At 47.1% G+C, this 27,932-nt stretch overlaps 1 protein-coding gene across 1 annotated transcript; it reads right to left on the bottom strand.

The window, feature by feature from the left end:
- Positions 1-138: 138 nt before the first annotated feature.
- Positions 139-17,784, bottom strand: PPP6C (protein phosphatase 6 catalytic subunit). The gene is made up of 7 exons (XM_003430954.4): positions 17,644-17,784; positions 7,053-7,148; positions 4,355-4,420; positions 2,606-2,747; positions 2,362-2,441; positions 1,999-2,208; positions 139-1,088 (listed from the first exon to the last, which is right to left on the bottom strand). The coding sequence occupies exons 1-7, from the start codon at positions 17,716-17,718 to the stop codon at positions 840-842; spliced, it is 918 nt and encodes a 305-aa protein (XP_003431002.1). The 5' UTR covers positions 17,719-17,784; the 3' UTR covers positions 139-839.
- Between the last annotated feature and the right edge of the window lie 10,148 nt (positions 17,785-27,932).

The following is a 27,932-nucleotide window of genomic DNA, read 5'->3' on the forward strand; positions in this document are numbered from 1 at the left end:
TGCTAGCCAAAGGGTCAAGCAATTTTTAACGGTTTTGGGGTGGCGGGGGGGGGGGGGGGGGGGGATGGAAGGGAGAGAAAGACTACCTTTAAGCTACTGCTGCTGTAGGGTTTATTTCCAATATTTAACCTATATGGATTTTATTTAAGAGGACTTTATTAAAAATACAAGGAATCTGTAAAAGATCAGTACAATCATCTTAATGTACAAAGTCACGAGCCGTAGCAGTTTTTGTATTCTAATCTGAATTTAAAAAAACAACAAAGAGGGCAGCCCTTTAGACCAATTTATTTTATAACCACTTAAAATATCATCCAACAAAGGACAACGAAGTTTACAGCTGGGACGGGTGTACACAACGCAGAGGCATTTACAGTCCATCGTGCCCACTGAAAAAACTACTTTGCTGCTGAAATTTCTTAAAACTTACCCAACTAAATCAGACGGCTGAATGAGACTGGGGGGGGGGGGGAATAATAATAATTGAGTATTTTGGTGCAGTCGGATCTTTAATTGGCTTTTTGAGAAAGGAAAAACATCCTGTCTTCCCTTAATGACTAATAAGCAAGAGCTACATGCAGCAGTGAGTGTTAAGACGATTCCCAAATCTTCTTAAATGAGTCCAAGGTGGGGATGGAATGGGGAGGAAATCAATAGAAATATTGCTCTAAACACCATAGTACACAATAAATTTAGATAATTTAAAATAAAAAAAAAAAGGCAAGAGGCAGCATTTCAGCAGCAAAGTGCTCAATAAAAAGTATACTGTAAAGGGGTAATACAAGGAAACCGGGGGGAAAAAGAGGACGGGAAAAGGGTCAGCAGTTTGGGTGAAGGCCTCAAAGGAAATACGGCGTAGTTGTTCTAGGAGGAATTACACGTTCTGAATCTGGAACTGCCCGGAATAACTTTGGTTCTCTTGTATTTACATCTTTGAAGACCATGATTGACGCAATATTTCCACAACGGTAGCAGTAATTAGGAGCAGACCATACTGTCACCAGCTTCTCATCGAACATAAATTTATAACCTTCGTGGACTAACTGATGTGCTCGGCAGATGAGTTTTAAATTGTTGATGTGAACGAACTGCGATTTAAAGAAAAAAGGCTCTGTAAATATTCACTGAATCTTGAGTAGGTTGTAGGGGGAAAAGAAAAAAATCAACTTCAGCTTGGCGGCAACCGCTCGAAAGAGCAAATCCTTTGCTCTTCTGAGAAACTACGGCTAAATTACCCTTGCCTTCCTGTTTCTGCACAGAGTCAATCAATGTTATTTATTGAGCACTTACTATGTGCAGAGAACCAGACAAGCAGCGTGATTCAGTGGAAAGAGCCCGGGCTGGGGAGTCAGAGGTCATGGGTTCAAATCCCAGCTCCACCACTTGTCAGCTGTGTGACTTTGGGCAAGTCACTTCACTTCTCTGAGCCTCAGTTCCCTCAGCTGGAAAATGGGGGTGAAGACTGTGAGCCCCACGTGGGACAACCTGATCACCTCGCATCTCCCCCAGTGCCTGTGCCCAGTGCTTGGCACATTGTAAGCGCTTAACAAATACCATCATTATTATGTGCAGAGTACCGTACTGAGCGCTTGGGAGAGTACAATACAACAGAATGAGCAGACGTGGTCCCCGCCCACAACGAGGTGATGGTCTGAAGAATTCAGGTGGCTGAAAAAGCAGGCTTCACATGTCTGCAGAAGACACAAACTGATTGTCACGGGGCAGATTTCTAGAGGAGAATCTACCTGAAAACTCAATATTTTGAGAAAACTTATTAAGGGTACACCCAGTTTGACTCTCACTACCACCGCGACCCCAACCCCCCCTCCCCAACCCCCCGTATTAAAGCAGAGGCCAACAAAATCAAGCCAGCATAAATGGAGGCACATCACAATTCTCACATCACACCAGGCAAGTATGCATTCCATAGGATACTGGTTATGGGCAACGAAAATTTCTCTTATACTGGAAGTAACTTTTCAAAGGTTTCGCCTTTACCTCATTTGTGACCTTTGCTCCAAAAAGCCAACCTGCTCCCCGTGGACTGATTGCCCAAGTATCCACATCCTCAGGATCAGACCAAACGAGGTCACAAAATGCTCCTTTATGAGGAATTTCCTGATTCCGTTCGATGGTTCGAATTTGATCCAGTGTTTTGATATCCGGAGACAGACCGCCATGTACACACAGAATCTGTTCGTCTATTAACTGGGGGAAAAAAAAGGGGGGGGGGGGGGTGTGAGGAATGTTTCCCATCGGACGTCAGAACGAGACAAGAGCGACAGCAAATTCAACATCAAGTGAGGTTAACGGGAGATCTACGATAAAGTTTGGCATATGCACTCATAGGTGTAAACTTACAGCTGCTACTGTGAGCATGTCAAAGACTTTGGTACAGTATCTCCAAGCATTAGCATTTCCATATTTGGTTTGGCACTCATCTGTGAAAGAAATGGAATAGTTTTCTCAAGTCAGGGAATTATGCAACAAATGAGGAAAAATAAATGGCGTGCACAGGGAAGACAGAAGTACAAGATTGGTTTAGCAGTAACTTCAAGAAAGGAAAATAAAATGGGATTCCAAAGCAGATGGGAGAACTTCTTACCATAAAATCCATACACCTGTGTTATCTGTCTACTCTCATGATTTCCTCGTAAGAGTGTAATACGATCAGGCCATTTAGCCTTTAGTGCAAGGAGGTAAGTGAAGGTCTCCAGACTATAGTATCCTCTGTCTACAAAATCACCCTGCAAATTAAAAGCACAGTTGTAGGCAATCTGAGAACTCATGATATTACTAAATGTGGCTGTTTAAGAGTGCAAACCAATATCCTTCCAATCACAAACCCAAAAGAGCTATTCCCACTTAACGTAAACGGTACTCCCTGAAGGTCTGGTGCAAAACACCACAGTAGGTGCTGGGGGAAATTACCGAAAAGAATAAAATCCGGGCCCCGTCCTAATGGGTTTTATTGATCTTATGGGGGAGAGGCAATAATTATATAAAAGCACAAAAGCACAATGAGCAGAAATATTAGTCATGGTACTCTCTGAGCACCTATTGCATGCAGGGCACTGTTTAAAGCGTTTGGAGGAGACAATAGGAGCACAAGACACAGAGGTATTCAGAAGTACTGAGGTGAATGGATGGCTTGCTGGTGGGGGCGGGGGTGGGGGGAGAAGGGAGAGGGTCAAATCAGGAAGGCTTCCTGATGGAAATGCAATTTTAGTCACGTTTAAAAGAAAGGGAGAGAAGAGGTTAGGGGAAGGGGAGTGGGGAATAATATGAGTGAAAGCTCAAGCAAAAGAATCATATGGAAACCAGTTTGTTTTGTCAAGGAGACAGTGTACATAATGAATGCAGCACGGCAGGGGCAGGCAGATATAAGCAGGCCATACAGGTTGTGATGTGCCAACGGGAGGAAAGAATAGGAGACTGGAGAGAAGGGAAGTCAGGCACAAAAACACAGATGGGGCATTTGCAACTAGGTGAGTGTGGAAGAGCTCAAACTGTTTGAGCATAAAACTAGAAAAACACAGAACCTAGAACTGGACTGCAAGGGATCACCACACTTCAAAGGTGAGGACAGGGAATGACCGGAATGATGAACACCTGGCTTTTCAGACTAACTGGAATTCTAGAACTGCAGGATGAAGTGCAATTCCAAAACAGTCAGTTCTCCAAAACCATGGGGGTTACGTTTCTGAAGAACCCTGCGCTGTGGAAAACTTGCATGCAAGGCTAGATCCATGCCACGCAAACGGGCACGTCTGTTTCTTTCAACACTGTGCTCTAGCCACATAGACGTGCATTGTGGAAAGAACCCCCAACAACACTCAATTCAAAAGGCTTGGTGAAAACACAGGAGAACTGATTGTGCTCTCCAAACTATCCAAGCCTGTGTAACGCCCCAGCTCCCTAAACTTTGAACTTCTCCAAGATGAAATGCCATCCACAGAGTTACTGCTGCAAAGTTGGCATTTAGAGGAGAAGAAAAAGGAAGGGGAGTAATTTGGGAAACTGATTTAACCTGGCATCACATGTTAATTAAGCCTCATTTGAACCTCGTGAAAAATGGAGCAACTGTCATCATTCCAAAAAAACAAAAACCCGCTCACTTTCTTTGGGACAATTACCAAAAAATGATGGAGAAATATACTTTAAACCAATTACTTCATTACCTCTATATTGGATTTTTTAAATATCACCTCTACTTTGGGAACTTGTGACAAAAACAGAGGATATATATATATATATATATATAAAATAATATCATCTATACATACACATATGAAATAATATGCTTCTACATCTGCTAACTTTTGGTTTATATACCCCACTAGTATTTACATACCATAAATATGTAGTTTGTATCAGGAACCTGCCCTCCAGTCCTGAACAGTTCACAGAGGTCATAGAACTAGAAAAGAAAGACAAATTATCTACATCACTCAACCTGCTCACAAGAAAAAAATTAAATGTGGTAGAAAAATTAGTGGATTACCAAATTCACTTGTGATTCTGAATTTTTGTTTTTTTACATCATTAACTAGAACATAAATAAGCGCAACATGGCAATTTGCCCCCAGAATAAGGATTCAGAAGGAAAAACAACCACTTTATGTGGGAAGCAAAGTGGCCTAGTGGATAAGGCACAGGTCTGGGAGCCTGCTCCTTTACTTTCCTGCTGTGAGATCTTGGGCGACTCACTTCCCTTGTCTGTGCCTCAGTTTCCACTGGAGAATGGAGATTCAGTACCTGTTCTCCCTCCTATTTAGACTGTGAGTGTATCTACTCCAGCGCTTAGAACAGTGCTTGATACAAAGTAAGCGTTTTGCCAATACCATAAAAAATAATTCATGTCTATTACTAAGTTTTGATTAAAAGTAATAAATGTGGAAACCTCAGGGCCTTAGTTCTCACCTGAGTACCGGAGGTTATAGAATCGACTTCAAGAGAGGGCCGAAAAGTCTGAAGACGAAATGTGGCATCTAAAGTGTCCCTTGTTAAATCTGTGGGTCACTTGCCCTTAAAAAATGTAACACTTTCCCATTTAAATGGCTGAAAATCATGATCTAGACTTCAGTACTGAAACCTTATCATTAAGGAACAGAACCGGAATTGCCGTCCACATTTTCCAAATCCTTGCAAGAGAAAGGAGGCGGGGAATCCCCTTTTAAAGCACTGTCTCTTAGGTCTGAATAGTGAAAGGAAACTCGGGAAAGGTTCCAAATGAAATATACGTCCCCCTTTCACTGAACTGACTTCAATCTCCCCAGAGTAATACCTCAGGGTATAAGAATAGACTGTCAATTCAGGCACTCTTCTGCCTCGCTCGGTCATCTTCAACTTGACAGCAATCTATTTTTAAGATTTTATTTTAAAACTGTCCTTAAAAATATATTCCCAGATGGAGGATCCGAGCCCTCACCCTCCACTACTACGAATCTATGAAAGAGAGCAAGTGTTTTCTCCCCTTGCATGTGGAAAGAAATTAGAAGCATGTTTGCAGAGCAGTACTGTGAAGGCCCTTGACTGGAGCTATAAAAGAGAAAGTACATCACACCCACGGCGTGCAGCCAATAAGCCACATATCCATGGGTGGACAGGGACTGTTGATAAATAAATCAGAGTTTAGCGCTTTGAGTGGACTGCTTCTTTTGAGTAAGTGTTCGATGTCAATTTTTTGGTTTCTAAATTCATAATTCATTCTTCTAAACATCAGGGACCACTTTTTTTTCTTTTTTTACTAGAAGATTCGACTGCTGATGCTAGTCAATAAAGGATTCTTGCCCCGCTTGCATATAAATGAGGTCAACCTCTTATGTGACCTCTGGTATCATCAATGCACCTACTTTAGAGCGGGTTGTGCCTGACGTGGGTAAGAATGTTTTCTGCAGTCTTACTGTGCTACACCCTAGCTACTGTTCCTCATTGGTTCCATGAAAACAGTCTTTCAACAACAAAGCACAGTGCTAAATGAAGTATCATTTCCCACAGGGAAACACTGTAAAGCGCATTCCCAAGATCCCAAAATTAGTCAAAACTATATGTTAAAATGGCAATAAAAGCCACAATAAAGGTCTGATTAAATAGCAAGGTGAAGATAAACCACTAATGAAAGATTTAGGATCCAATTTTTTCCTGTACATACGTGGAGACAGTGGCGTAGCCTTTCATTCTAGATGATGGACAAATCTTGGTCCGGTTCCAAAGAACTGCACCAAGAAATTGATTCTAGCGCTAGTGGCTTGCCCCGTACCACCTGCCAGTCACGCTCTTGGTGTAGTGGATATAGGAAGCAAGCACACCTTCCAGAGCGCTAACTCTTAGCATCTGGACCCGGGCTCCATCACCTCCAAGTTTCCTCTCACCCACTCTGCGGCAAAAAAGCACCGAATGCTAATACGCTACAGGGAACTTTGCTAACACATCTACTGTTACCTAGGCTAAACTCAAGTGAATTATAATCGCTTGCTCAAAATACTTCAAAAGGAAGGGAAGGTGATTAAGTAAACGGCAATTTTGCTGGGAAGCGCCTAAAATCTGAAGCGCTTTATAAAGGCGACTGCAGACTTGGAGGGGTTTCTAATCCAGACCTGAAACTGACTCAGGGTCTCTAGTACCACTTTGCAGATGAAAAACCAGCAGGTCTGGAAATGCGTAAAAGGATACAGCAGAATCATGCAGAAAAAAGGAAATACAGAACAATATTCAAATTAACTTTGCCCCTGGCATTTTATAATACACACTTTAAAGTACCATTAACTGCAGTCAAGTTGACAAAACGATTTGCTTTTTATTCACACCCTCTTGATTGATAATCCTGAACCAATTCTTCTTCTAGCCATTTTTTCAGACTATCCCTTAGTAATTGACCTTCCACTACTTTAATACATTATATAACTAGAATTTGTTCAGGGTTCACAGCGAGGGAAAAAAACCCATTCAATCAACAGCCATCAGGCATGTCTAGATGAAAACAAAGATCCCACTCAAACCATGGACCAAATACCTTAAAAAAAAAAAAAAAAAAAGGCATGATCTTTTACCTGTCCATGTATGTCTCCACAGACTGTAACTGGTGTAGATACGGGCTGAACATTTGACTCTTCCAACAGCAGGTCACAAACGTAATCACATAACCGCTACAAATTCAAAAAAAAGTTTGAAAATTTCACTGCACAAAAGAATTGTCCATTATCAACTCAGCAATTGAAACCAGAGATAAACATGGCAATCTGCACTGTTTAATAATGGAAACTGCAGTTGAAATGCAATCATCCTGCAAATACTGCCAGAAATTTGGGCTGGCTAAGTTGTGTAATTTATATCTGCCTCCCAAATTAGTAACCCCTTGTATTAAAAAAAAAAAAAGATACAACCACGGGGTTGCATCTTTGTAAAATTTCACATTCAGGAAAACCAGCAGTGTAGTACTCACCCGACCCGATACTGTGCACATGCACACAAGCAGTTCCTGTCAATAAAGCGGCAATGCTCAGCCTCAACTTGTCCTGTCAGAAGAACAGTCCCTAATTCCCAAACCCCACGCCAATCAACATCTATTGTGGAAAAATTTGTGATGGCAGAACTGTGCGACAAGCAGAATGGCCTAGTGGAGAGAGCACAGGCCTGGGAGTCAGAGGATCTGAGTTCTATTCCTCGTTACACCACTCGCCTGTTGTGTGACCGGTGACAAATCGCTTAATTTCTCGGTGCCCCAGTTTCCCCATCTGTTAAATGGGGATTAAATTCGTGTTCTCCCCTCTACTTGGGGAGCCCTTGTGGGACAGGGACTCTGTCCAGTCTGATCATCTTAAATCTACCCCAGCACACGGTAAGGCTTTAACAAATACCATCATTATTACACAACATTCAATAATAATAATTATTGGGATATTTGTTAGGCGCTTACTATGTGCCAGGCACTGTTCTAAGCACTGGGATGGATAGAGATAAATTGGGTTGGACACAGTCCTTGTCCCATGTGGGGTTCACAGTCTCAACCCCCTTTTTACAGATGAGAGAACTGAGGCACAAAGAAGTGAAGTGACTTGCCCAAGATCGCACAGCAGACAAGTTCCTGTTGCTTAGTCTTAAGAGACAGGAGTTCAAGAAGACAAATAAAACATGTAACCAAAAAGAAAAAAATATTGTGATAAGCCAAAGTGCTCCTGGAGAAAACAACGATTTATCCTGTGAATGGATCATGAGACCATAAAGCTTGAATGCTAAAGATAAAAAACGTGAGGAGTCATTTCCCAGTTCCCCTTCCCCAGGAAAAAAAGAGGCCAGTGAACTAGCTACGTGCCGGCGTTACGGGTTCCAGAGATGTCCAAACCACTTTCCGGACACGGTCATTAATCCTCGTGACACCTACATGGAGAGGATTTGTTGGAGATGGTACTTTTCCAGTTAAGATTCAAGATAAACTGGGTAAAATGAGCCCCATTATTAAAATATCAGAACGATTTTAAACAATAAGGAAAAAGTCAAGCATATTTTGCGTTTGCTTTCAATTCCAGGCATTCACTTAGATGGCATTTCATCACCATGGCAGTTAATCCCGTCACTGAGAAGCAAACCCACTACTGAGAGTTGAAATAGCGGGGATCAACGGGGTCCCTCCAGTCAATGCAGGAGACCTGGGCTGGTACCTCTATCGGGATCCGGAGCGGGGATGAGGAACAAGAAATTTATGGCCGTTAATTCCCCCCCCACAAAATACAATCTTAATGAAAATTACATTAATCTTGAAATCCTTCTTTCAAGATTGTGGGAAACCCCTTACCTTCCAAGAGCTAAAGAGGCTGCACTCGCCAAAGGAGACCCCTCAATCTCTCTCTTCCTTTCTACCTTCTGCACTTCACCACTTGTACTCCCTGAGCACTTACTGTGTGCACAGCACTGTGCTAAATGCTTCAGAAAGGACAATACAACAGAGTTGTGACCCCTGCCCACAAGTATATTACAGTCTAGAGGGAGACAGATATTAAAAATAGATTACAGATAGGGATAGTTTACCCTCTGGCAGAGAGGAGGGCCTAGAAATCTTTACCGATGGAGTACTCAAGATAAACAATTGCGTGGATAACAGAATCAAGAGACATGCAGAAAACTACTCTTCTTCCCTCAAAAACTACTTTTCTTCCCTCATTGACGCCCATGCCCGTCACCCCGCCAACCTCGCCTATCCCGCTGTCGACCCTTGGCCCACGTCCTCCCGCTGCCCTGGAATGCCCTCCCTCCTCACCTTCGCCAAACTCTCTTCCCCTCTTCAAAGCCCTACTGAGAGCTCACCTCCTCCGAGAGGCCTTCCCAAATTGAGCTTTCCCTTTTCCCTCTGCTCCCTCTCTGCCCCCTTCACCTCCCCTCAGCTAAGCCCCCTTTCCCTCTGCTCCTCCCTCACTCCCTTCCCCTCCTCTCAGCACTGTGCTCATTTGTATATATTTTTATTACCCTATTTATTTTAATGAGGTGCACATCCCCTTGATTCTATTTATTGCTATTAATTTGTCTTGGTTTTGTCCGTCTGTCTCCCGCGACTAGACTGTAAGCCCGTCAATGGGCAGGGATTGTCTCTATCTGTTGCCAAACTGTACATTCCAAGCGCTTAGTACACTGCTCTGCACATAGTAAGTGCTCAATAAATACTATGGAAAATACTGAGGGGGGTCAGTTTGTCCATAGGTGGTAGAGATGGCCAATGGGTTTACATAATAATAATAATAATAATAATAATAATAATAATAATAATAATAATGTTGGTATTTGTTAAGCGCTTACTATGTGCCGAGCACTGTTCTAAGCGCTGGGGTAGACACAGGGGAATCAGGTTGTCCCACGTGGGGCTCACAGTCTTAATCCCCATTTTACAGATGAGGTAACTGAGGCCCAGAGAAGTTAAGTGACTTGCCCAAAGTCACACAGCTGACAAGTGGCCGAGCCGGGATTCGAACCCATGAACTCTGACTCCAAAGCCTGTGCTCTTTCCACTGAGCCACGCTGCTTCTCTAATGTCTTTACATGACTTGGGCTGCTGGCCTGTTGGAGGAGGGGGACTTCCATGAGTGGGTGGAAAATGGGGAGGGCTCCGGTAAGTCCCTCTTGAATTCACCCTAAAAAGTATCTTCATTCCTAGAGGCCGAAACTAAGCCACCCTGCCCTGCAAATTCCACACTCTTCGTATTTAGGCAGTCACACATCCCAGGTTGGCCGGGTTCACCCAAGGATTGTAGACTCTTAAGGTTCCCAACCAGTTGAAAAAAATTTCCCCAAAAGTTACTGAATTAGAGGGAATCACTTGCTATAACTAGCTCGGTCAGGCTAGGCGGCCTTCCTCATCCAAACCCATCAACCTCCCACTACCAGCAGCTCAGTTGCTACCTCTCTCTGTGGCAAAAAAAAAAAAAAAATCAATCAATTTCATAATAGTTTAATGCCAAAAGTCTGCTTCTGAAGAAGATGTGAGGGTTGGGGAATAAGTCAGAGATGCAGGGAGAAGCAGCAACATGGCCCAGGGGATAAAAGAAGGGCCTGGGAGTCAAGAGGATGTGGATTCCAATCCTGCCTCTGCCACCTGTCTGTTGGGTGACCATGGGCAACTCATTTAACTTCGCTGTGCCTCAGTCACCTCAATTATAAAATGGGGATTAAGACTGTGACGTGGGACGTGGACTGTGTCCAACCTGATTGGCTTCTATCCCAGCGCTTAATAAACACCATTATTTTCACCCCATCTTCTTCAACATTAGGCTCTTCAGCTACCTGGTAACTGCCACAGAAACACTAGGCCACCTCAATTTTAACACAGTGTGATCGGCTTAAAAAAATTATGAAGTCAAATCTCTTTCCACTCATTCAATCGAGCAAACGTGATTTTCTAAAGTCGCTAATTATTCCTATGGTATTTATTATTATGGTATTTGTTAAGCCCTTATTATGTGCCAAGCATTGTCCTAAGCACTTGTTGGACAGTCCCTGACCCACACGGGGTTCATAGTAAGTAGGAGGGAGAACAGGTACTTAATCGCGGCTCAGTGGAAAAAGCACGGGTTTGGGAGTCAGAGGTCATGTGTTCTAATCCCTGCTCCGTCACAAGCAGCTGTGACACCTTGGGCAAGTCATTTAACTTCTCTGTGCCTCAGTTACCTCAACTGTAAAATGGGGATTAAGACTGTGAGCCCCATGAGGGACAACCTCATTACCTTGTACCCCCCACCCAGCGCTTAGAACAGTGCTTGGCACATAGTAAGTGCTTAACAAATGCCATCGTCATTATTATTATTATTATTAATCCCCATTTGAGGAATCAGGCACAGAGAAGTTAAGTAACTTGTCCAATGTCACACAGCAACAATTTGCAGAGCTAAGATTGGAACCCAGGTCCTCTGAATCCCAGGCTCATGCTCGTTCCATTAAGCCACACTGCTTCTCCAATTCTCTCAAGAAAAACCAAAAAAAACTAATAATACCCTTAGAAAATATGAGCATCTTTGACACGGTTCTTCTGAAATGAAACAAATGTGTTAAAACGCCTCCAACTTACTAAAGGACACAAACTATAAAAAAAATTTGAAAGAAAATGAAATGTGAAGACAACTACCCTTTTCCTCTCTTGATAGGTAGGGGAGAAAGGTAACTTGAGCTCTTTAGGTTACACTTCCTAGAGTCTAAACCTTGACTAACCCAAAAAATTAATTTCCAAATTATTTAAAAACGTATGTCAAAATTATTTTCACAGCATAACTGCGACTTGATATTTTCATTGCATAATCCAGCTCGATACTCTAACGGCTACTTTTTAATCACTTGTAAAAACAGGACAGAATGTAGGGCAGTTTCACAGCTAAGCAAAAGGGAAACCAAAAACCCACATAATTCACTGACCTCACAAATTCTGTGCAAGGCCCAAAGGGTTAAGAGTGCTCCCCAGAGAAACCCAATTCACTGACTTAGGACCTAATCACAAAAGTGTGGCTACCTTGAAGTGCTGACAAGAAGCCACCGCTTCAAAAAAGCCTCAAAGTGGCCTGGCGGCTTCAGAAATACAGTCATTTCGGCTTTAACGTTTTCATTTAACAGTTTGGATATAAAAGGCTGCACATAGTAGATACACCGTGAGTCTGGCCTCAGCTTAACCCGATCGACAGATCTGCCCAAGTATTTCTGATACAGGAAGGAAGAACTGTACGTTTGTGCACGGCTCGGTTCAAAGCATGATACTTCTACGCGTTCCAACTTCTCCCTCAGCCTTACCGTACAGGACAGCATTCGCGTTTCTACGTATGTTTGCAACTTGACAGTATTTAATACTTTAAATAAAAACGAGTGACAAAGATGAAGGATAAACACCACAACGGTATAGGAAGCTGTACGGAAAGATGTACTTCTTGGTGTTATCGTCGGACCATCTACCCCCCTCGCTCATTTTCCCCAATTATTTAATTACTACTAACTTGATTTTCCCCATAATTTGAGGTTCTTCAAGAACCTATCACGTTACAGCAGAAATGTCTGCATTCTGAAGCACAACAGAAATCAAACCTACGGAGTTGTTTCGGGGCAGGCAAGTTGCATGAAACCATTTTTAACTTGTCACTTGGACTTAGGAGAAAAGATCAAAGTACAAAGCAAACGTTTCAACCTAAAATAGAATAGCAAAAAAAAAATAATAAGAGCAGGAATATCCAGTCTGACATTGTTTGTCATAACAGAAAGTGCCTGCTCATTATAAAAAGATTAAAAAAAAAAAGTCGTGTAGGGGATAAATGCCAACACCGGATCCAAAAGGATTTAGAAGAAAGGGTAGGAATAAAAGATTCCTCTATAAATGTACAAAAATTGCGAAACTCCCCCTCCAACAGAATAGTCCGGCGTTCAAAGTAGAGACTCTCCACTAAGCATCCCCTGCTGATAGATCGGATTTATAGAGTAACAAATATTCACCCACTCAGGCACACCTAGAGAAACGCCGACCCGTGACTTAAAACCCTAGTTTTCCAAAGCAACTCCTCAATTATTTCCATCCCTCTTCTCCCGGGACCGAGCACCCGGGGGGAGAAATCCCAGGAAACTTTCTTCTCCTTGCCTTGCTAGAATGAAACACCCCTTATCTCACACCCGCCTCGGAAAAAGTAGGAATCGAAGCCAGTCTCCAGGTCCCGAAGATGAGAGGACCCCGTCGGAAATCGGACAAGAGTGCGGGCCCCGCATCCTGCGGGCCTCAAACTCTCCTCAAAGCACTGCGAAGCTTTCCTCCGCCGGCGACACACAGACGCAGGGCGGCACCCTGGTGCCACGGGTCTTCCCCAGTCCAATCGATCGATGGCATTTATTGGGCGCCTACCACGTGCGGGGCACTGGACCGAGCGCTTGGGAGAGCGCGCTAAGGCAGAGTTGGCGGGCACGTTCGCCATCCCCCATCTACTGGGGAGGAGGAGACGGCAGGAGTTTCCTTTAAACGATGTTTAGTTTAGGCCCTCTCCTAGGCGCTTAGTACAGTGCTTTGCAGACAGCGAACGCTCAATAAGTACGACTCAATGCACGCATTGTCCTTCGAACCAAAGGGCAACTCTGCAAGTCCAAGGGTCAGCTCGGTCCGCTGGCTGCCGGGTTATTAATTCATATTTATTGAGCGCTTACTGTGTGCAGAGCACTGTACTAAACGCTTGGAAAGTACAATTGAGAGACAATCCCTGCCCACAGTGGGCTCACGGTCTAGAACATTATTACTACTAATGGTGGCCCAGTGCACAGAACAGTGCTTGGCATATCCTAAGCGCTTAACAAATACCAATATTATTACTATGAATATTAATCGTATTGCTGGGCGCTCACTGCGTGCACTTAGCTGTGGAACTTTGGGCAAGTCACTTGAAGCAGCGGGGCTCAGTAGAAAGAGCCCGGGCTTGGGAGTCAGAGGTCATGGGTTCGAATCCCCCTCTGCCACTTGTCAGCTGTGTGACTGTGGAGAAGTCACTTCAATTCTCTGTGCCTCAGGGACCTCATCTGTAAAATGGGGATTAAGACTGTGAGCCCCACGTGGGACCACCTGATTACCCTGTATCTCCCCCAGCGTTTAGAACAGTGCTTGGCACATAGTAAGCACTTAAATAACAATATTATTATTATTACTATTCACTTCTCTGTGCCTTGGTTCCTTCATCTGAAAAATGGGGATAAAGACTGTGAGCCCCACCTGGGGCAACCTGATGATCTTCTATCTCCCCCAGCACTTAGAACAGTGCTTGGCACATAGTAAGCACTTAAATACCACTATTATTATTATTATTACTACTAAGCGCTTGAGAGAGTGCACTATAATAGTAAACACATTCCCTGCCGACAAGGAGCTCACAGTCCAGAGGGATTAGCTCTCCCCATGTTCAGCGGGGACGGGGGGGTCACCGGGGACACCCCAAACTCGGTGTCAGCGTGGCTCAGTGGAACGAGGCCGGGCTTGGGAATCAGAGGTCGTGGGTTCTAATCCCACCTCCGCTGCCTGTCAGCTGTGTGCCTTTGGGCAAGTCACTTCACTTCTCTGGGCCTCAGTTGCCTCATCTGTAAAATGGGGATGATATTATTATTATTATGATGGCATGTGTTAAGCACTTACTACGTGCAGAGCACCGTTCTAAGCGCTGGGGCGGTCACAAGGTGATCAGGTTGTCCCAGGTGGGGGCTCACAGTCTTCATCCCCATTTGACAGATGGGGTAACCGAGGCACGGAAAAGTTATATGACTTGCCCAAAGTCACACAGCTGACGCCCCACGTGGGACAACCCGATGACCTTCTAATGTTGGTATTTGTTAAGAGCTTACTATGTGCCAAGCACTGTTCTAAGCGCTGGGGTAGACACAGGGGAATCAGGTTGTCCCACGTGGGGCTCACAGTCTTCATCCCCATTTTACAGATGAGGTAACTGAGGCACCGAGAAGAAGTGACTTGCCCACAGTCACACAGCTGGCAAGTGGCCGAGCCGGGATTCGAACCCATGACCTCTGACTCCAAAGCCCGGGCTCTTTCCACTGAGCCACGCTGCTTCTCTCCCCCCGGCGCTTAGTACAGCGCTTGGCACAGAGTGAGCGCTTAACCAATACCATCACCATCCCCGGTCACCACGTGGCTCAGTGGAAAGAGCCCGGGCTTGGGAGTCGGCGGCTGTGGGTTCTAATCCCGGCTCCACCACTTGTCAGCTGCGTGACCGTGGCCAAGTCACTTCGCTTCTCTGGGCCTCAGTTCCCTCATCTGTAAAATGGGGATGAAGACTGTGAGCCCCACGTGGGACAACCTGATGACCTTGTATGCTTGGCACATAGTAAGTGCTTAACAAATACCATCGTTATTATTATATTATCTGTTGTTGAATCGTACTTTCTAAGCACTTACTGCTCTGCAAACAGTAAGCGCTCAACAAACACGACTGAATTAATGAAATCCTCCTCCCTCTGATTTAAATTCTAAGCCCTCTGTGGGACCTTGTATCTTGTGGACCTGATGACCTTGTATCTCCCCCAGCGCTTAGAACAGTGTTCGGCACCTAGTAAGCGCTTACTACCATCGTTATTATTATTATTATCCTCTGTGCCTCAGTTCCCTCATCTGGAAACGGGGGCTGAAGACTGGGAGCCCCACGTGGGACCACGCGATCACCTTCTTCTATCTCCCCCAGCGCTTAGAACAGTGCTCGGCACCTAGTAAGTGCTTAACAAATACCAACACTGTTATTATTATGATTCTCTCGGTGACCTCATCTGTAAAATGGGGCTGAAGACTGGGAGCCCTCCATGGGACCACCTGAAGACCTTCTATCCCCTCCGCCCAGCGCTTAGAACAGTGCTTGGCACATAGTAAGCACTTAAATACCAACATTATCATTATTACGATCCTCTCGGTGACCTCATCTGTAAAATGGGGGCTGAAGACTGGGAGCCCTACGTGGGACCATCCCATGACCTTCTATGCCGCCTGCCCAGCGCTTAGAACAGCGCTTGGCACCTAGTAAGCCCTTAAATGCAACATTATTTTCATTATTATGATCCTCTCGGTGACCTCCTCTGTAAAATGGGGCTGAAGACCGGGAGCCCTACATGGGCCCACCCCATGACCTGGTATCCCCCCCTGCCGCCCAGTGCTTGGCACCTAGCAAACACAACAAATACCAACATTATTATTATTATTACTATTATGATTCTCTCAGTGACCTCGTCTGTAAAATAGGGCTGAAGACTGGGAGCCCTACATGGGGCCACCTGAAGACCTTCTATCCCTTCCGCCCAGCGCTTAGAACAGTGCTTGGCACAGAGTAAGCATTTAAATACCAACATTATCATTATCACTATTATGATTCCCTCGGTACCCTCATCTGTAAAATGGGGCTGAAGACTTGGAGCCCTACATGGGCCCACCCTATGACCTGGTATGCCCCCCGCCGCCCAGCGCTTAGAACAGTGCTTGGCACATAGTAAGCACTTAAATACCATTCATTCATTCATTCAATAGTATTTATTGAGTGCTTACTATGTGCAGAGCACTGTACTAAGCGCTTGGGATGAACAAGTCGGCAACAGATAGAGACAGTCCCTGCCGTTTGACGGGCTTACAGTAATCTACCAACATCATCATTATTATTATTATGATCCTCTCGGTGACCTCCTCTGTAAAATGGGGGCTGAAGACTGGGAGCCCTACGTGGGACCATCCCATGACCTTCTATGCCGCCTGCCCGGCGCTCAGAACAGTGCTTGGCACCTAGTAAGCCCTTAAATGCAACATTATTGTCATTATTATGATCCTCTCGGTGACCTCCTCTGTAAAATGGGGGCTGAAGACCGGGAGCCCTACGTGGGACCATCCCATGACCTTCTATCCCCCCTGCCCGGCGCTCAGAACAGTGCTTGGCACCTAGTAAGCCCTTAAATGCAGCATTATTATTATTATAACATTATTATTATTATCCTCTCGATGACCTCATCTGTAAAAGAGGGCTGAAGACTGGGAGCCCTCCATGGGACCACCTGAAGACCTTCTATCCGCCCCCGCCCAGCGCTTAGAACAGTGCTTGGCACCTAGCAAACACTTAACAAATACCAACGTTCTTTTTATTATTACTATTATGATTCTCTCAGTGACCTCACCTGTAAAATGGGTCTGAAGCCTGGAAGCCCTCCATGGACCCACCCCATGACCTTCTATCCCCCCTGCCCAGCGCTTAGAACAGTGCTCGGCACCTAGTAAGCCCTTAAATGCAACATTATTATTATGATGACGATCCTCTCGGTGACCTCCTCTGTAAAATGGGGGCTGAAGACTGGGAGCCCTACGTGGGCCCACCCCATGACCTGGTATCCCCCCCCCCCGCCCCCGCCCAGCGCTTAGACCAGTGCTCGGCACCCAGTCCACTCAACGGTATTTACTGAGCGCTTGCTATGTGCAGAGCACTGGGCTAAGCGGGGGGAAGGGACAGGGCGCGGCGCAGCGGGGCGAGCCTTCGGGGGAGCGGGCGGGTCCTCTCCCCTCCCCCCCGGCGGGGCTGAGGAAGCCGAAGGCGGACGGCCGGAGGGCCGGGGCCGCCTCCCGGAAGGCCCGGCGTTGGCGAGGAAGGGGCAGGGCCGCCCGCCCGCGCCCCCCGCCCTCACCTTGAGGTCGTTCTCCGGCAGGTACTTGCAGAGCCGCGCGATCTCCACGTACTTATCCAAGTCCAGGGGCGCCATTTTGGGAATAACAACCTGAGGCGGCGGCGGGGGGCGAAGCCGGAAGCCGCCACACGTCACTTCCCGTCGGACCCTCGCGACGGCGCTTGACGTCACACCCCCGCCCGCTTCCTGGCGGGCGCCGGAAGTGCCCGCCCTCGGCGCCCCGGGGGCTGCCGGGAGGCCGCGGTGCAGGCTGGGATTTGTAGTTTCGGGCGGGGTGGGGGGGAGCAGCCTCACCCACGCCTCCTCCATCTTAATGCTAATGATCATGTTGGTATTTGTTAAGCGCTTACTGGGTGCAGAGCACTGTTCTAAGCGCTGGGGGACATACAGGGTCATCAGGTGGTCCCACGTGAGGCTCACAGTTAATCCCCATTTTACAGATGAGGGAACTGAGGCCCAGAGAAGTGAAGTGACAATAATAATTATGGTATTTGTTTTAAGCGCTTACTAGGTGCAGAGCACTGTTCTAAGCGTTGGGGGAGATACAGGGTCATCAGGTGGTCCCACGTGAGGCTCACAGTCTTCATCCCCATTTGACAGATGAGGGAACTGAGGCCCAGAGAAGTGAAGTCACAATAGTAATAATAATTATGGTATTTGTTAAGCGCTTACTAGGTGCAGAGCACTGTTCTAAGCGTTGGGGGAGATACAGGGTCATCAGGTGGTCCCACGTGAGGCTCACAGTCTTCATCCCCATTTGACAGATGAGGGAACTGAGGCCCAGAGAAATGAAGTGACAATAATAATAATAATAATTATGGTATTTGTTAAGCGCTTACTAGGTGCAGAGCACTGTTCTAAGCGTTGGGGGAGATACAGGGTCATCAGGTTGTCCCACATGAGGCTCACAGTCTTCATCCCCATTTTACAGATGAGGGAACTGAGGCACAGAGAAGTGAAGTAACAATAATAATAATAATGTTGGTATTTGTTTTAAGCGCTTACTAGGTGTAGAACACTGTTCTAAGCGGTGGGGTAGGTACAGGGTCATCAGGTTGTCCCACGTGAGGCTCACAGTCTTCATCCCCATTTGACAGATGAGGGAACTGAGGCCCAGAGAAGTGAAGTGACTCAATAATAATAATAATGTTGGTATTTGTTGTAAGCGTTTACTATGGGCAGAGCACTGTTCTAAGCAGTGGGGTAGGTACAGGGTCATCAAGTTGTCCCACGTGAGGCTCACAGTCTTCATCCCCATTTGACAGATGAGGGAACTGAGGCCCAGAGAAGTGAAGTGACTTGCCCAAAGTCACACAGCTGACAAGTGGCAGAGCCTGGATTTGAACCCATGACCTCTGACTCCCAAGCCCGGGCTCTTTCCACTGAGCCACGCTGCTTCTCTGCATATTCTGGGAGTGTTGTGGAGGAAACAAAGAAAAGATTTGGTGGCAGACTGCACATGGAGGTTGAAAGAAAGGAAGGAGTGAAAGATAATGCCAAGGCGACGAGCTTGAACGACCGGAAAAATACTGTTCACCGTGATGGGAAAGTGAGGTGGAGGAGTTGAACTTCGACCTGTGACCTATGGGCATTGGATATCCACCCCATCCCAACTCCACAGCACTTAAGTTTGCATCTTTAAATTATATGTTATACATTATTTATTGGTATTAATGTCTGTTTCCCCCTCTAGACTGTAAGCCCGGTATGGGTGGGGAACGTGTCTGCCAATCCTGTTATATTGTGCTCTCCCAAGCGCTTAATCCAATGCTCTGCCCATAGGAAGTCTTCAAGAAATACCATCGATTGATTGATTGAGGAGAGGACTAGGTAGGGAATAGGAATTCGTTCTGCTCAGACCCCTGGAAGAAATAGACCAAATGAAGGAAAAGGTGGCCAGTGCTCCGACTGTTATTCTTTGTATTTTATCCATTTTGGAAAATATACGAGTCCCTCCTCCACTTGGCGGCTTTGAAGCCACAGGTTTGGGCAAGTTACCAATTTGGCAGGAGGGTCCTTAGGCGTCTCTCACGGCTAAACCTCTCTCCCTAAACAATAAGATAGATGTCAAAGAAAGCAACTATCCCACGGTTCCTCCAGGCATCTTGTAACCACTGCGAGAGAGCGAATGTGGGCCTGGATTCTTCCACTGCAGGTATGGCGTTTCATAGGTTCTTTTCCAGAAGAAGAGCTGTACGGCGCGACGCGACAGTCCTTCGAAAAGACTGGCCACGTTTGTCTTCACGACAGCTGCAGATCGCGATCAACCGAAGCCAGAGCGGCTCCCGTTGAGTGAGTTTCCGGAAAGCGGGTCGGGCTTATAATGGGGGAGAATGTAAATTTCTGTCTGGGTTAAACGGTCTTTTTTCCAACAGGCAATAAGCCGGGGTCTTCTACTTTCTCAGATATAGCCTCGAGAAATCCTGCGTTATCTGATGAAGGGGTGGCAAGCTCCCAGCCCGTGCCCACGACTGTCTCTAAACTTACTGTTTTGGAGAAAGGCAGAGTCCTTCGAAATGAATCCGGGCTGCAGATGTGAAGCGGAGAAAATCAGAGCGTGAGCCGGCATCCCGATCTGGGCAAACGCCTTCATCTGTATGCAGGCCGCAGGGTGATGCTCAGCAGACGCTGCCCTTAAATTGCCAAAGGAGAACAGAACTACTCTGTGGAGCCGTATTTTCTCTCATTCTAATGGGGGACATTTTCGTTGAATGGGATTTGAAATTCTTGAAAACGACCCTGCTCTGAAATACGCAGAGGGTGAATTAGTGCTTTTGCAAGTCAAGGTGGAAAATGAGACAGGGGACCCGATCTCAAAACCAAATTTCCATCTGGGCCGTGGAGTGCCTTCCCACTTGAGGTGTAGGGTCTGAGAGAAAAGTGATAGGGTTCTGACTGTTGCCAACATTCACACAAGAAGAATTTACCTTGCTCCCGATGACCTCAGGCCCAAGTAGTTTAATTGTAAGCAAGGTAATGTTCTCTTGGGGGACCTTCTGGTTAACCAGGGAAGACACAAAGTCAGGCAAGCAAAGAAGTCTCCCACTAGCTCTTTGTTCCCTGGCATTTGAAAGATGAGGGCATTAATTCACCCTTGACACAGTTTTATTGCCCCAATCTGGGTGCTGAGTCAGAGCTATCAATAGCTAGAAAACTTTTCCTTCTCTGTCTCTCTGCCCACTTTCAGACGTTTCATTTTTTTTCTCCACGGCCATTACCTAGAAATGTCACTGTTTATTTACTGCATCTCCTCCTCTCGTCATTATCACGGACAACACGTAGCATTAGAGAAGCAGCGCGGCTCAGTGGAAAGAACACAGGATTGGGAGTCAGAGGTCATGGGTTCGAATGCCGGCTCTGCCACTTGTCAGCTGTGTGACTGTGGGCAAGTCACTTCACTTCTCTGGGCCTGTAAAATGGGGATTAACTGTGAGCTTCACGTGGGACAACTTGACTACCCTGTATCCACCTCAGGGCTTAGAACAGTGCTCTGCACATAGAAAGCGCTTAACAAATACCAGCATTATTATTCTCTGTGCCTCAGTTACCTCATCTATAATAATAATAATAATAATAATAATGTTGGTATTTGTTAAGCACTTACTATGTGCCGAGCACTGTTCTAAGCGCTGGGGTAGACACAGGGGAATCAGGTGGTCCCGCGTGGGGCTCAGTCTTAATCCCCATTTTACAGATGAGGGAACTGAGGCACCGAGAAGTTAAGTGACTTGCCCAAAGTCACTCAGCTGACAAGTGGCCGAGCCTGGATTCGAACCCATGACCTGTGACTCCAAAGCCCGTGCTCTTTCCACTGAGCCACGCTGCTTCATCTGTCAAATGGGGATTAAGCCTGTGAGCCTCATGTGGGACAACCTAATTACCTTGTATACCCCGGTGCTTAGAACAGTGCTCTGCACATAGTAAGCGCTTAATAAATACCAACATTATTATTTCCTTAACACCTAGTAGTAGTAACAGAATTTATTAAAAACCTCCTTTGAACTGGAGAAGAAACAGGTAACCAGGCCAGGATTCTATATCAGCCTCTCACTGTTCTTTCTAGCTCCTGCCTCTACCCTCTCCAATCCATACTTCACTGTGCTGCCTGGATAATTTTTCTAAAACACGGCTCTGCACGTTTCCCTCCTCCTCAGCCCTCAAAATAGTTATCCAGTCCTCTCTGCATCGAGCAAAACTCCTAGCCACTGGTGGGGCATTCGGTCAGCTCTCTCCCACCGCCCTCCAGGTCATCCTCTTTATTCTCAACAACATTATTATCATTATTATTATTATTATTCTCCTCAGAGTAACTAACCTGGTCACTGTGCCTCACTTTCATCTTTCCAGTCCATCGGCCTCCTACTCACGCTTTCCCAGGAGCCTGGAGCTCCTCACCCTTTCCGATTTGGAAGATCACACTTTTCCTCCTTTTCAAAACCCTTCTGAAATCACCGAAGCCTTCCCAATCTATCAATCACTCGTATTTATTGAACATCCACCGTGTGCCGAGCACTTCCCTACCGCTGGGGAGATTACATTATAGCGATATAACCGTTGGTAACATATTCCCTTCCCCAATTCATTTTTAATCTCCTGTGCTTTTGTTCCCTTCTACTGCCTGATCACGTCTACTAGTTTTAGTGTACTCCTCCAAGCGCTTAAGACAGTGCTCTGCAAACAGTTAGCATGCAATAATAATAATGTTGGTATTTGTTAAGCGCTTACTATGTGCAGAGCACTGTTCTAAGCCCTGGGGGAGATACAGGATCATCGGGTTGTCCCACATGAGGCTCACAGTTAATCCTCATTTTACAGATGAGGGAACTGAGGCACAGAGAAGTGAAGTGACTTGCCCACAGTCACTCAGCTGAATACATGATGAGTGATTGAACTGCCTCAGAGCCAATGATAATAATTAATAATGATTATGGTATTTGTTAAGTGCTTCCTCTGTGTCAAGCACCATTGTAAACGCTGGGGTAGATAGAATTTAATCAGGTCGGATGCAGTTGGAGCTCGTAGTCTAATAGGAGGGAGAAAAGGTACTGAATTCCCATTTTTGCAGTCGAGGAAACTGAGGCACAGAGAAGTTAAGTGACTTGCCCAAGGTCACACAGTAAGCAAATGGCAGAACTGGGATTAGATCCCAGGTTCTCTGACTCCCAGGCCTGTGGTTTTTCCACTAGACCACCCGGTTTCGCTCATACTGTTGGTATTCGTTAAGCGCTTACTATGTGCAGAGCACTGTTCTAAGCATTGGGGTAGATACAGGGTAATCAGGTTGTCCCTCATGAGGCTCACAGTCTTCATCCCCATTTTCCAGATGAGGGAACTGAGGCCCAGAGAAGTGAAGTGACTTGCCCACAGTCCCCCAGCTGACAAGTGGCAGAGTCGGGTTTCGAACCCATGACCTGCGACTCCCAAGCCCGGGCTCTTTCCACTGAGCCATGGAGTTGCTACTTAGTACAGAGAAGAGCGGGTGGCTATCGGGAGTTTTTGAGGAATGGAGAGAGGTGGGCAGAATGATGTTTTAGAAGAATAATCCAAGCAGAAGAGTGGAATAACCGTCGAAGGGCAGCGACTGTCTCTATCTGTTACGGATTTGTCCATTCCAAGCGCTTAGTCCAGTGCTCTGCACATAGTAAGCGCTCGATAAATACTACTGAATGAGTGAATGAGAGGCTGGAGACAGGGAGAACAGTAAAGAGGCTGATGCTGTTTAGCTGGGAAATGAAAAGCAGCTGGGTCAGGATTGTGCCCTTTTGGTTGGAGAGGAAGGAGTGGATGAAAGAAGTGTTGTAAAAGTCAAACTGGAAGGATTTAGTGACAGACTGGATGTGAGCGTTGAAAAGCAGCAAGTAATCAAGGACAGTACTGACGTGGTGGCCTTCCGGAACGGCGAAGTGAATGGTGTTGGTTTCGGAGCGAAGATAATAATAAAATTGGTATTTGTTAAGCCCTTACTATGTGCAGAGCACTGTTCTAAGCTCTGGGGGGAGACACAGGGTCATCAGGTTGTCCCACGTGAGGCTCACAGTCTTCACCCCCATTTTACAGATGAGGGAACTGAGGCCCAGAGAAGTGAAGTGACTGGCCCAAGGTCACACAGCTAAGTGGCAGAGCCTGGATTCGAACCCATGACTTCTGACTCCCAAGCCCGGGCTCTTGCCGCTGAGCCACGCTGCTTCAATCTTGCTTACCATTCAACGATTAATAATACTGTTGGTATTTATTAAGCGCTTCCTGTGTGCCAAGCATTCATTCATTCAATAGTATTGATTTGCGAGCGAGCGCTTACTATGCGCAGAGCACTGTACTAAGCACTTGGAATGGACAATTCGGCAACAAAGAGAGACGATCCCTGCCCTAAAACGGGCTGACAGTCTAATTGGGGGGAGACGGACAGACAGCACTGTTCTAAGCGCTGGGGGAGATAAAAGGTCGTCAGGTGGTCCCACAGGCTTCATCCCCATTTTCCAGATGAGGGAACTGAGGCACAGAGAAGTGAAGTTGTTGTTGTTGGTGGTGGTATTTAATTAGAGAGTATTTAATTAATTAATTAATTTAGTGGTGGTATTTAATTAATCTGCCACTGAGCCACGCTGTTCGGTTTGAGGCCCATTAACCTTGTGGCATCCACATGGAAGCATCCTGGAGGCGAAAGGATAAGTAAGATTGAGAAGTCTTCTTCCCCCATCAGTAAATTATTTTATAATGATAGTGTTGGTATTTATTAAGCGCTTACTATGTGCCGAGCACTGTTCTAAGCGCTGGGGTAGACACAAGGGAATCAGGTGGGGCTCACAGTCTTAATCCCCATTTTACAGATGAGGTAACTGAGGCACAGAGAAGTTAAGTGACTCGCCCAAAGTCACCCAGCTGGCAAGCGGCGGAGCCGGGATTCGAACCCATGACCTCTGACTCCAAAGCCCATGCTCTTGCCACTGAGCCATGCTGTACTTTTATGGCTCTATCCTCTGCTAGATTAGGGATCCTGTCTTTTCTTCTGTTGCGTTCTCACAAGTGTTTATAGTACAGTGCTCTGCCCCCCGTAGGTGCTCAGTAAATACGACTACTTATTGATGTAATTTATATAATGAGAATGATAGTAATATATATTAAGGTACTAGTTAGGCACTTATTATGAGTCAAGCACCCTGCTAAGCGCTGGGGTAGCTACAAATAGGGGAAGCAGCATGGCTCAGTGGAAAGAGCCTGGGCTTGGGAGTCAGAGGTCAAGAGTTTGAATCCTGGCTCTGCCATTGGTCAGCTGGGTGACTTTGGGCAAGCCACTTCACTTCTCTGGGCCTCAGTTCCCTCATCTGGAAAATGGGGATTAACTGTGAGCCTCAGGTGGGACAACCTGATGACCCTGTATGTCCCCCAGCTCTTAGAACAGTGCTCTGCACAGAGTAAGCGCTTAACAGATACCAACATTATTATTACAAATTAATCGGGTTGGTCACAGTTCCTGTCCCACATGAGGCTCGCAGTCTGGGTAGGAGGGAGTAGGATTGAATCCCCAATTTTACAGATTAGATAACTGAGGCCCAGAGAAGTGAAGTGACTCGTCCAAGGTCACATTTTAGACACGTGGCGGAGCCGGGATTAGATTCCAGGTTCTTCTGCGTGGCTCAGTGGAAAGAGCCCGGGCTTGGGAATCGGAGGTTGTGGGTTCTGATCCCGACTCTGCTACTTGTCTGCTCTGTGACCTTGGGCAAGTCACTTCGCTTCTCTGGACCTCAGTTACCTCATCTGTAAAAATGGGGATTAAAAAATGTGAGCCCCACGTGGGACAATCTGATTATCCTGTATCTACCCCGACGTTTAGAACAGTGCTCTGCACAGAGTAAAGCACTTAACAAATGCCATAATTATTATTTTTATTATTCTGACTCTCAGGCCTGTGCTCCTACTACTAGGCCACCCTACTTCTCTACCATGGCTTAGTGTCAAGAGCCTGGGTGGGAGAGGCAGGCCACTTGTCGGCTGTGTGATTTGGGGCAAGTCACTTCACCTCTCTGGGCCTCAGTTACCTCATCTGGAAAATGGGGATGAAGACTGTGAGCCCCACGCGCGACAAACTGGGGGGCCGGGGTGGGGGTGGGGGCAGAGGGGGGAGAAGGGGGGTTAGTGGGCGGGGCCAGAGCTCGGGTGGTGACTAGGGGGCGGGGCAATAATTAGTGGGCGGGGCCAGAGCCGGGGGCGGTGATTGGTGGGCGGGACCTGAGAGGGGGCGGTGATTGGTGGGCGGGGCCAGAGCGGGAGGGGAGGTGATTGATGGGCGGGGCCAGGGCGAGGGGGCGGGTTTTTGTGGGCGGGGCCAGGACGGGGTGCGGTGATTGGTTGGCGGGCTTGAGATGGGCGGGGCCATATGGGGGGCGGTGATTGGTGGGTGGGGCCAGAGCGGGAGGGGGAGGTGATTGGTGGGCGGAGCCAGGGCGAGGGGCGGTATTTGGTGGGCGGGGCCCAAACGGGATGCGGTGATTGGTAGGCGGGCTTGAGCTGGGCGGGGCCAGAGCAGGGGGCGTGATTGGTGGGCGGGGCCAGATCGGGGTGCGGCGATTGGTGGGCGGGGACAGAGCGGGGGCGGGGATAGGTGGGCGGGGCCAGACGGGGGGCGGTGGTTGGTAGACGGGGCTTGAGATGGGCGGGGCCAGAGAGGGGACGGTGATCGATGGGCGGGGCCAGATCGGGGCGCGGTGATTGGTAGACGGGGCTCGAGATGGGCGGGGGCAGATCGGGGGGCGGTGATTGGTTGGCAGTGAGGAGGGGGCGGGGCGATGAGTAGGAAGTGCGTCCAGAGGGCGGGTGGGGGGGTGCGGGCCGGAGCCGCAGCCGGGGCCCAGGCAGGTTTGCGGGCCGGAAGGGCGGGGGTGGGAGGGAGGAGGAGGAGGAGAAGAAGAAGAAGAAGAAGAAGGAGAAGGAGGAGGAGGAGGAGAATAGCGGGGGTGGGCGGGAAGGGGAAATCCCCATCGCCGGGCTGGTCCTTACGCGCCCACCACGTGCCGAGCACTGTCCTAAGCGCTGGGGGAGATAGAAGGTGATCAGGTCGTCCCACGTGGGGCTCACAGGCTTCAGCCCCATCTTACAGATGAGGTCACTGAGGTCCCGAGGATAATAATAATAATAATAATGGCATTCGTTAAGTGCTTGCTAGGTGCAGAGGACTGTTCTAAGCGCTGGGTGGGGATACAAGGTGATCAGGTTGTTCCACGTGGGGCTCACAGGCCTCGGCCCCATTTTACAGATGAGGGAACTGAGGCCGCGAGAATAATAATAATAACAATGACATTTGTTAAGCGCTTACTAGGTGCAGAGCGCTGTTCTAAGCGCTGGGGGAGGCCCAGGGGAATCAGGTGGTCCCACAGTCTTCATCCCCATTTTACAGATGAGGGAACTGAGGCCCCGAAAATAATAATAACAATGGCATTTGTTAAGCGCTTACTAGGTGCAGAGCACTGTTCTAAGCGCTGGGGGAGGCCCAGGGGAATCAGGTGGTCCCACAGTCTTCATCCCCATTTTACAGATGAGGGAACTGAGGCCCCGAAAATAATAATAACAATGGCATTTGTTAAGCGCTTACTAGGTGCAAAGCACTGTTCTAAGCACTGGGTGGGGATACAAGGTGATCAGGTTGTCCCACGTGGGGCTCACAGCAGGGCTCACAGTCTTCACAGAGAAGCAGCGCTGCTCAGTGGGAAGAGCCCGGGCTTGGGAGTCAGAAGCCATGGGTTCGAATCCCGGCTCTGCCACTTGTCAGCTGGGTGACTGGGGGCAAGTCACTTCACTTCTCTGGGCCTCAGTGCCCTCATCTGTAAAATGGGGATTAACTGTGAGCCTCATGTGGGACCACCTGATGACCCTGGATCTCCCCCAGCGCTTAGAACGGTGCTCTGCACAGAGGAAGCGCTTAACAAATACCAACATTATTGTAATAATTATTATTATTCATCCCCATTTTACAGAGGCGGTCACTGAGACACAGAGAAGTGAACTGACTTGCCCAAAGTCACACAGCCGATTTTGGCGAAGCCGGGATTAGAACTCACAACCTCTGACTCCCAAGCCCGTCTGCTGTGTGACCTTGGGCAAGTCACTTCACTTCTCTGGGCCTCAGTTCCCTCACCTGTTAAAAAAAAAAATGGGGATTAAAAAATGTGAGCCCCACTTGGGACAATCTGATGACCCTGGATCTACCCCAGCGCTTAGAACAGTGCTGGGCACAGAGTAAGCACTTAAATACCATAATTATTATTACTATTGTCCCCATTTTACAGATGAGGGAA

Source organism: Ornithorhynchus anatinus, chromosome 4 (assembly GCF_004115215.2).
Source record: "Ornithorhynchus anatinus isolate Pmale09 chromosome 4, mOrnAna1.pri.v4, whole genome shotgun sequence".
Taxonomy (NCBI): Eukaryota; Metazoa; Chordata; class Mammalia; order Monotremata; family Ornithorhynchidae; genus Ornithorhynchus; species Ornithorhynchus anatinus.

Excerpts from the sequence above, each read along its gene's own strand:
- PPP6C (XM_003430954.4), bottom strand. The coding sequence starts at position 17,718 with ATGGCGCCCCTGGACTTGGATAAGTACGTGGAGATCGCGCGGCTCTGC. Across the intron at positions 2,442-2,605 it reads ACAGGTGTATGGATTTTATG|ATGAGTGCCAAACCAAATAT; the intron begins GTAAGAAGTTCT and ends TTTCTTTCACAG. Across the intron at positions 1,089-1,998 it reads GAGCAAAGGTCACAAATGAG|TTCGTTCACATCAACAATTT; the intron begins GTAAAGGCGAAA and ends TTTAAATCGCAG.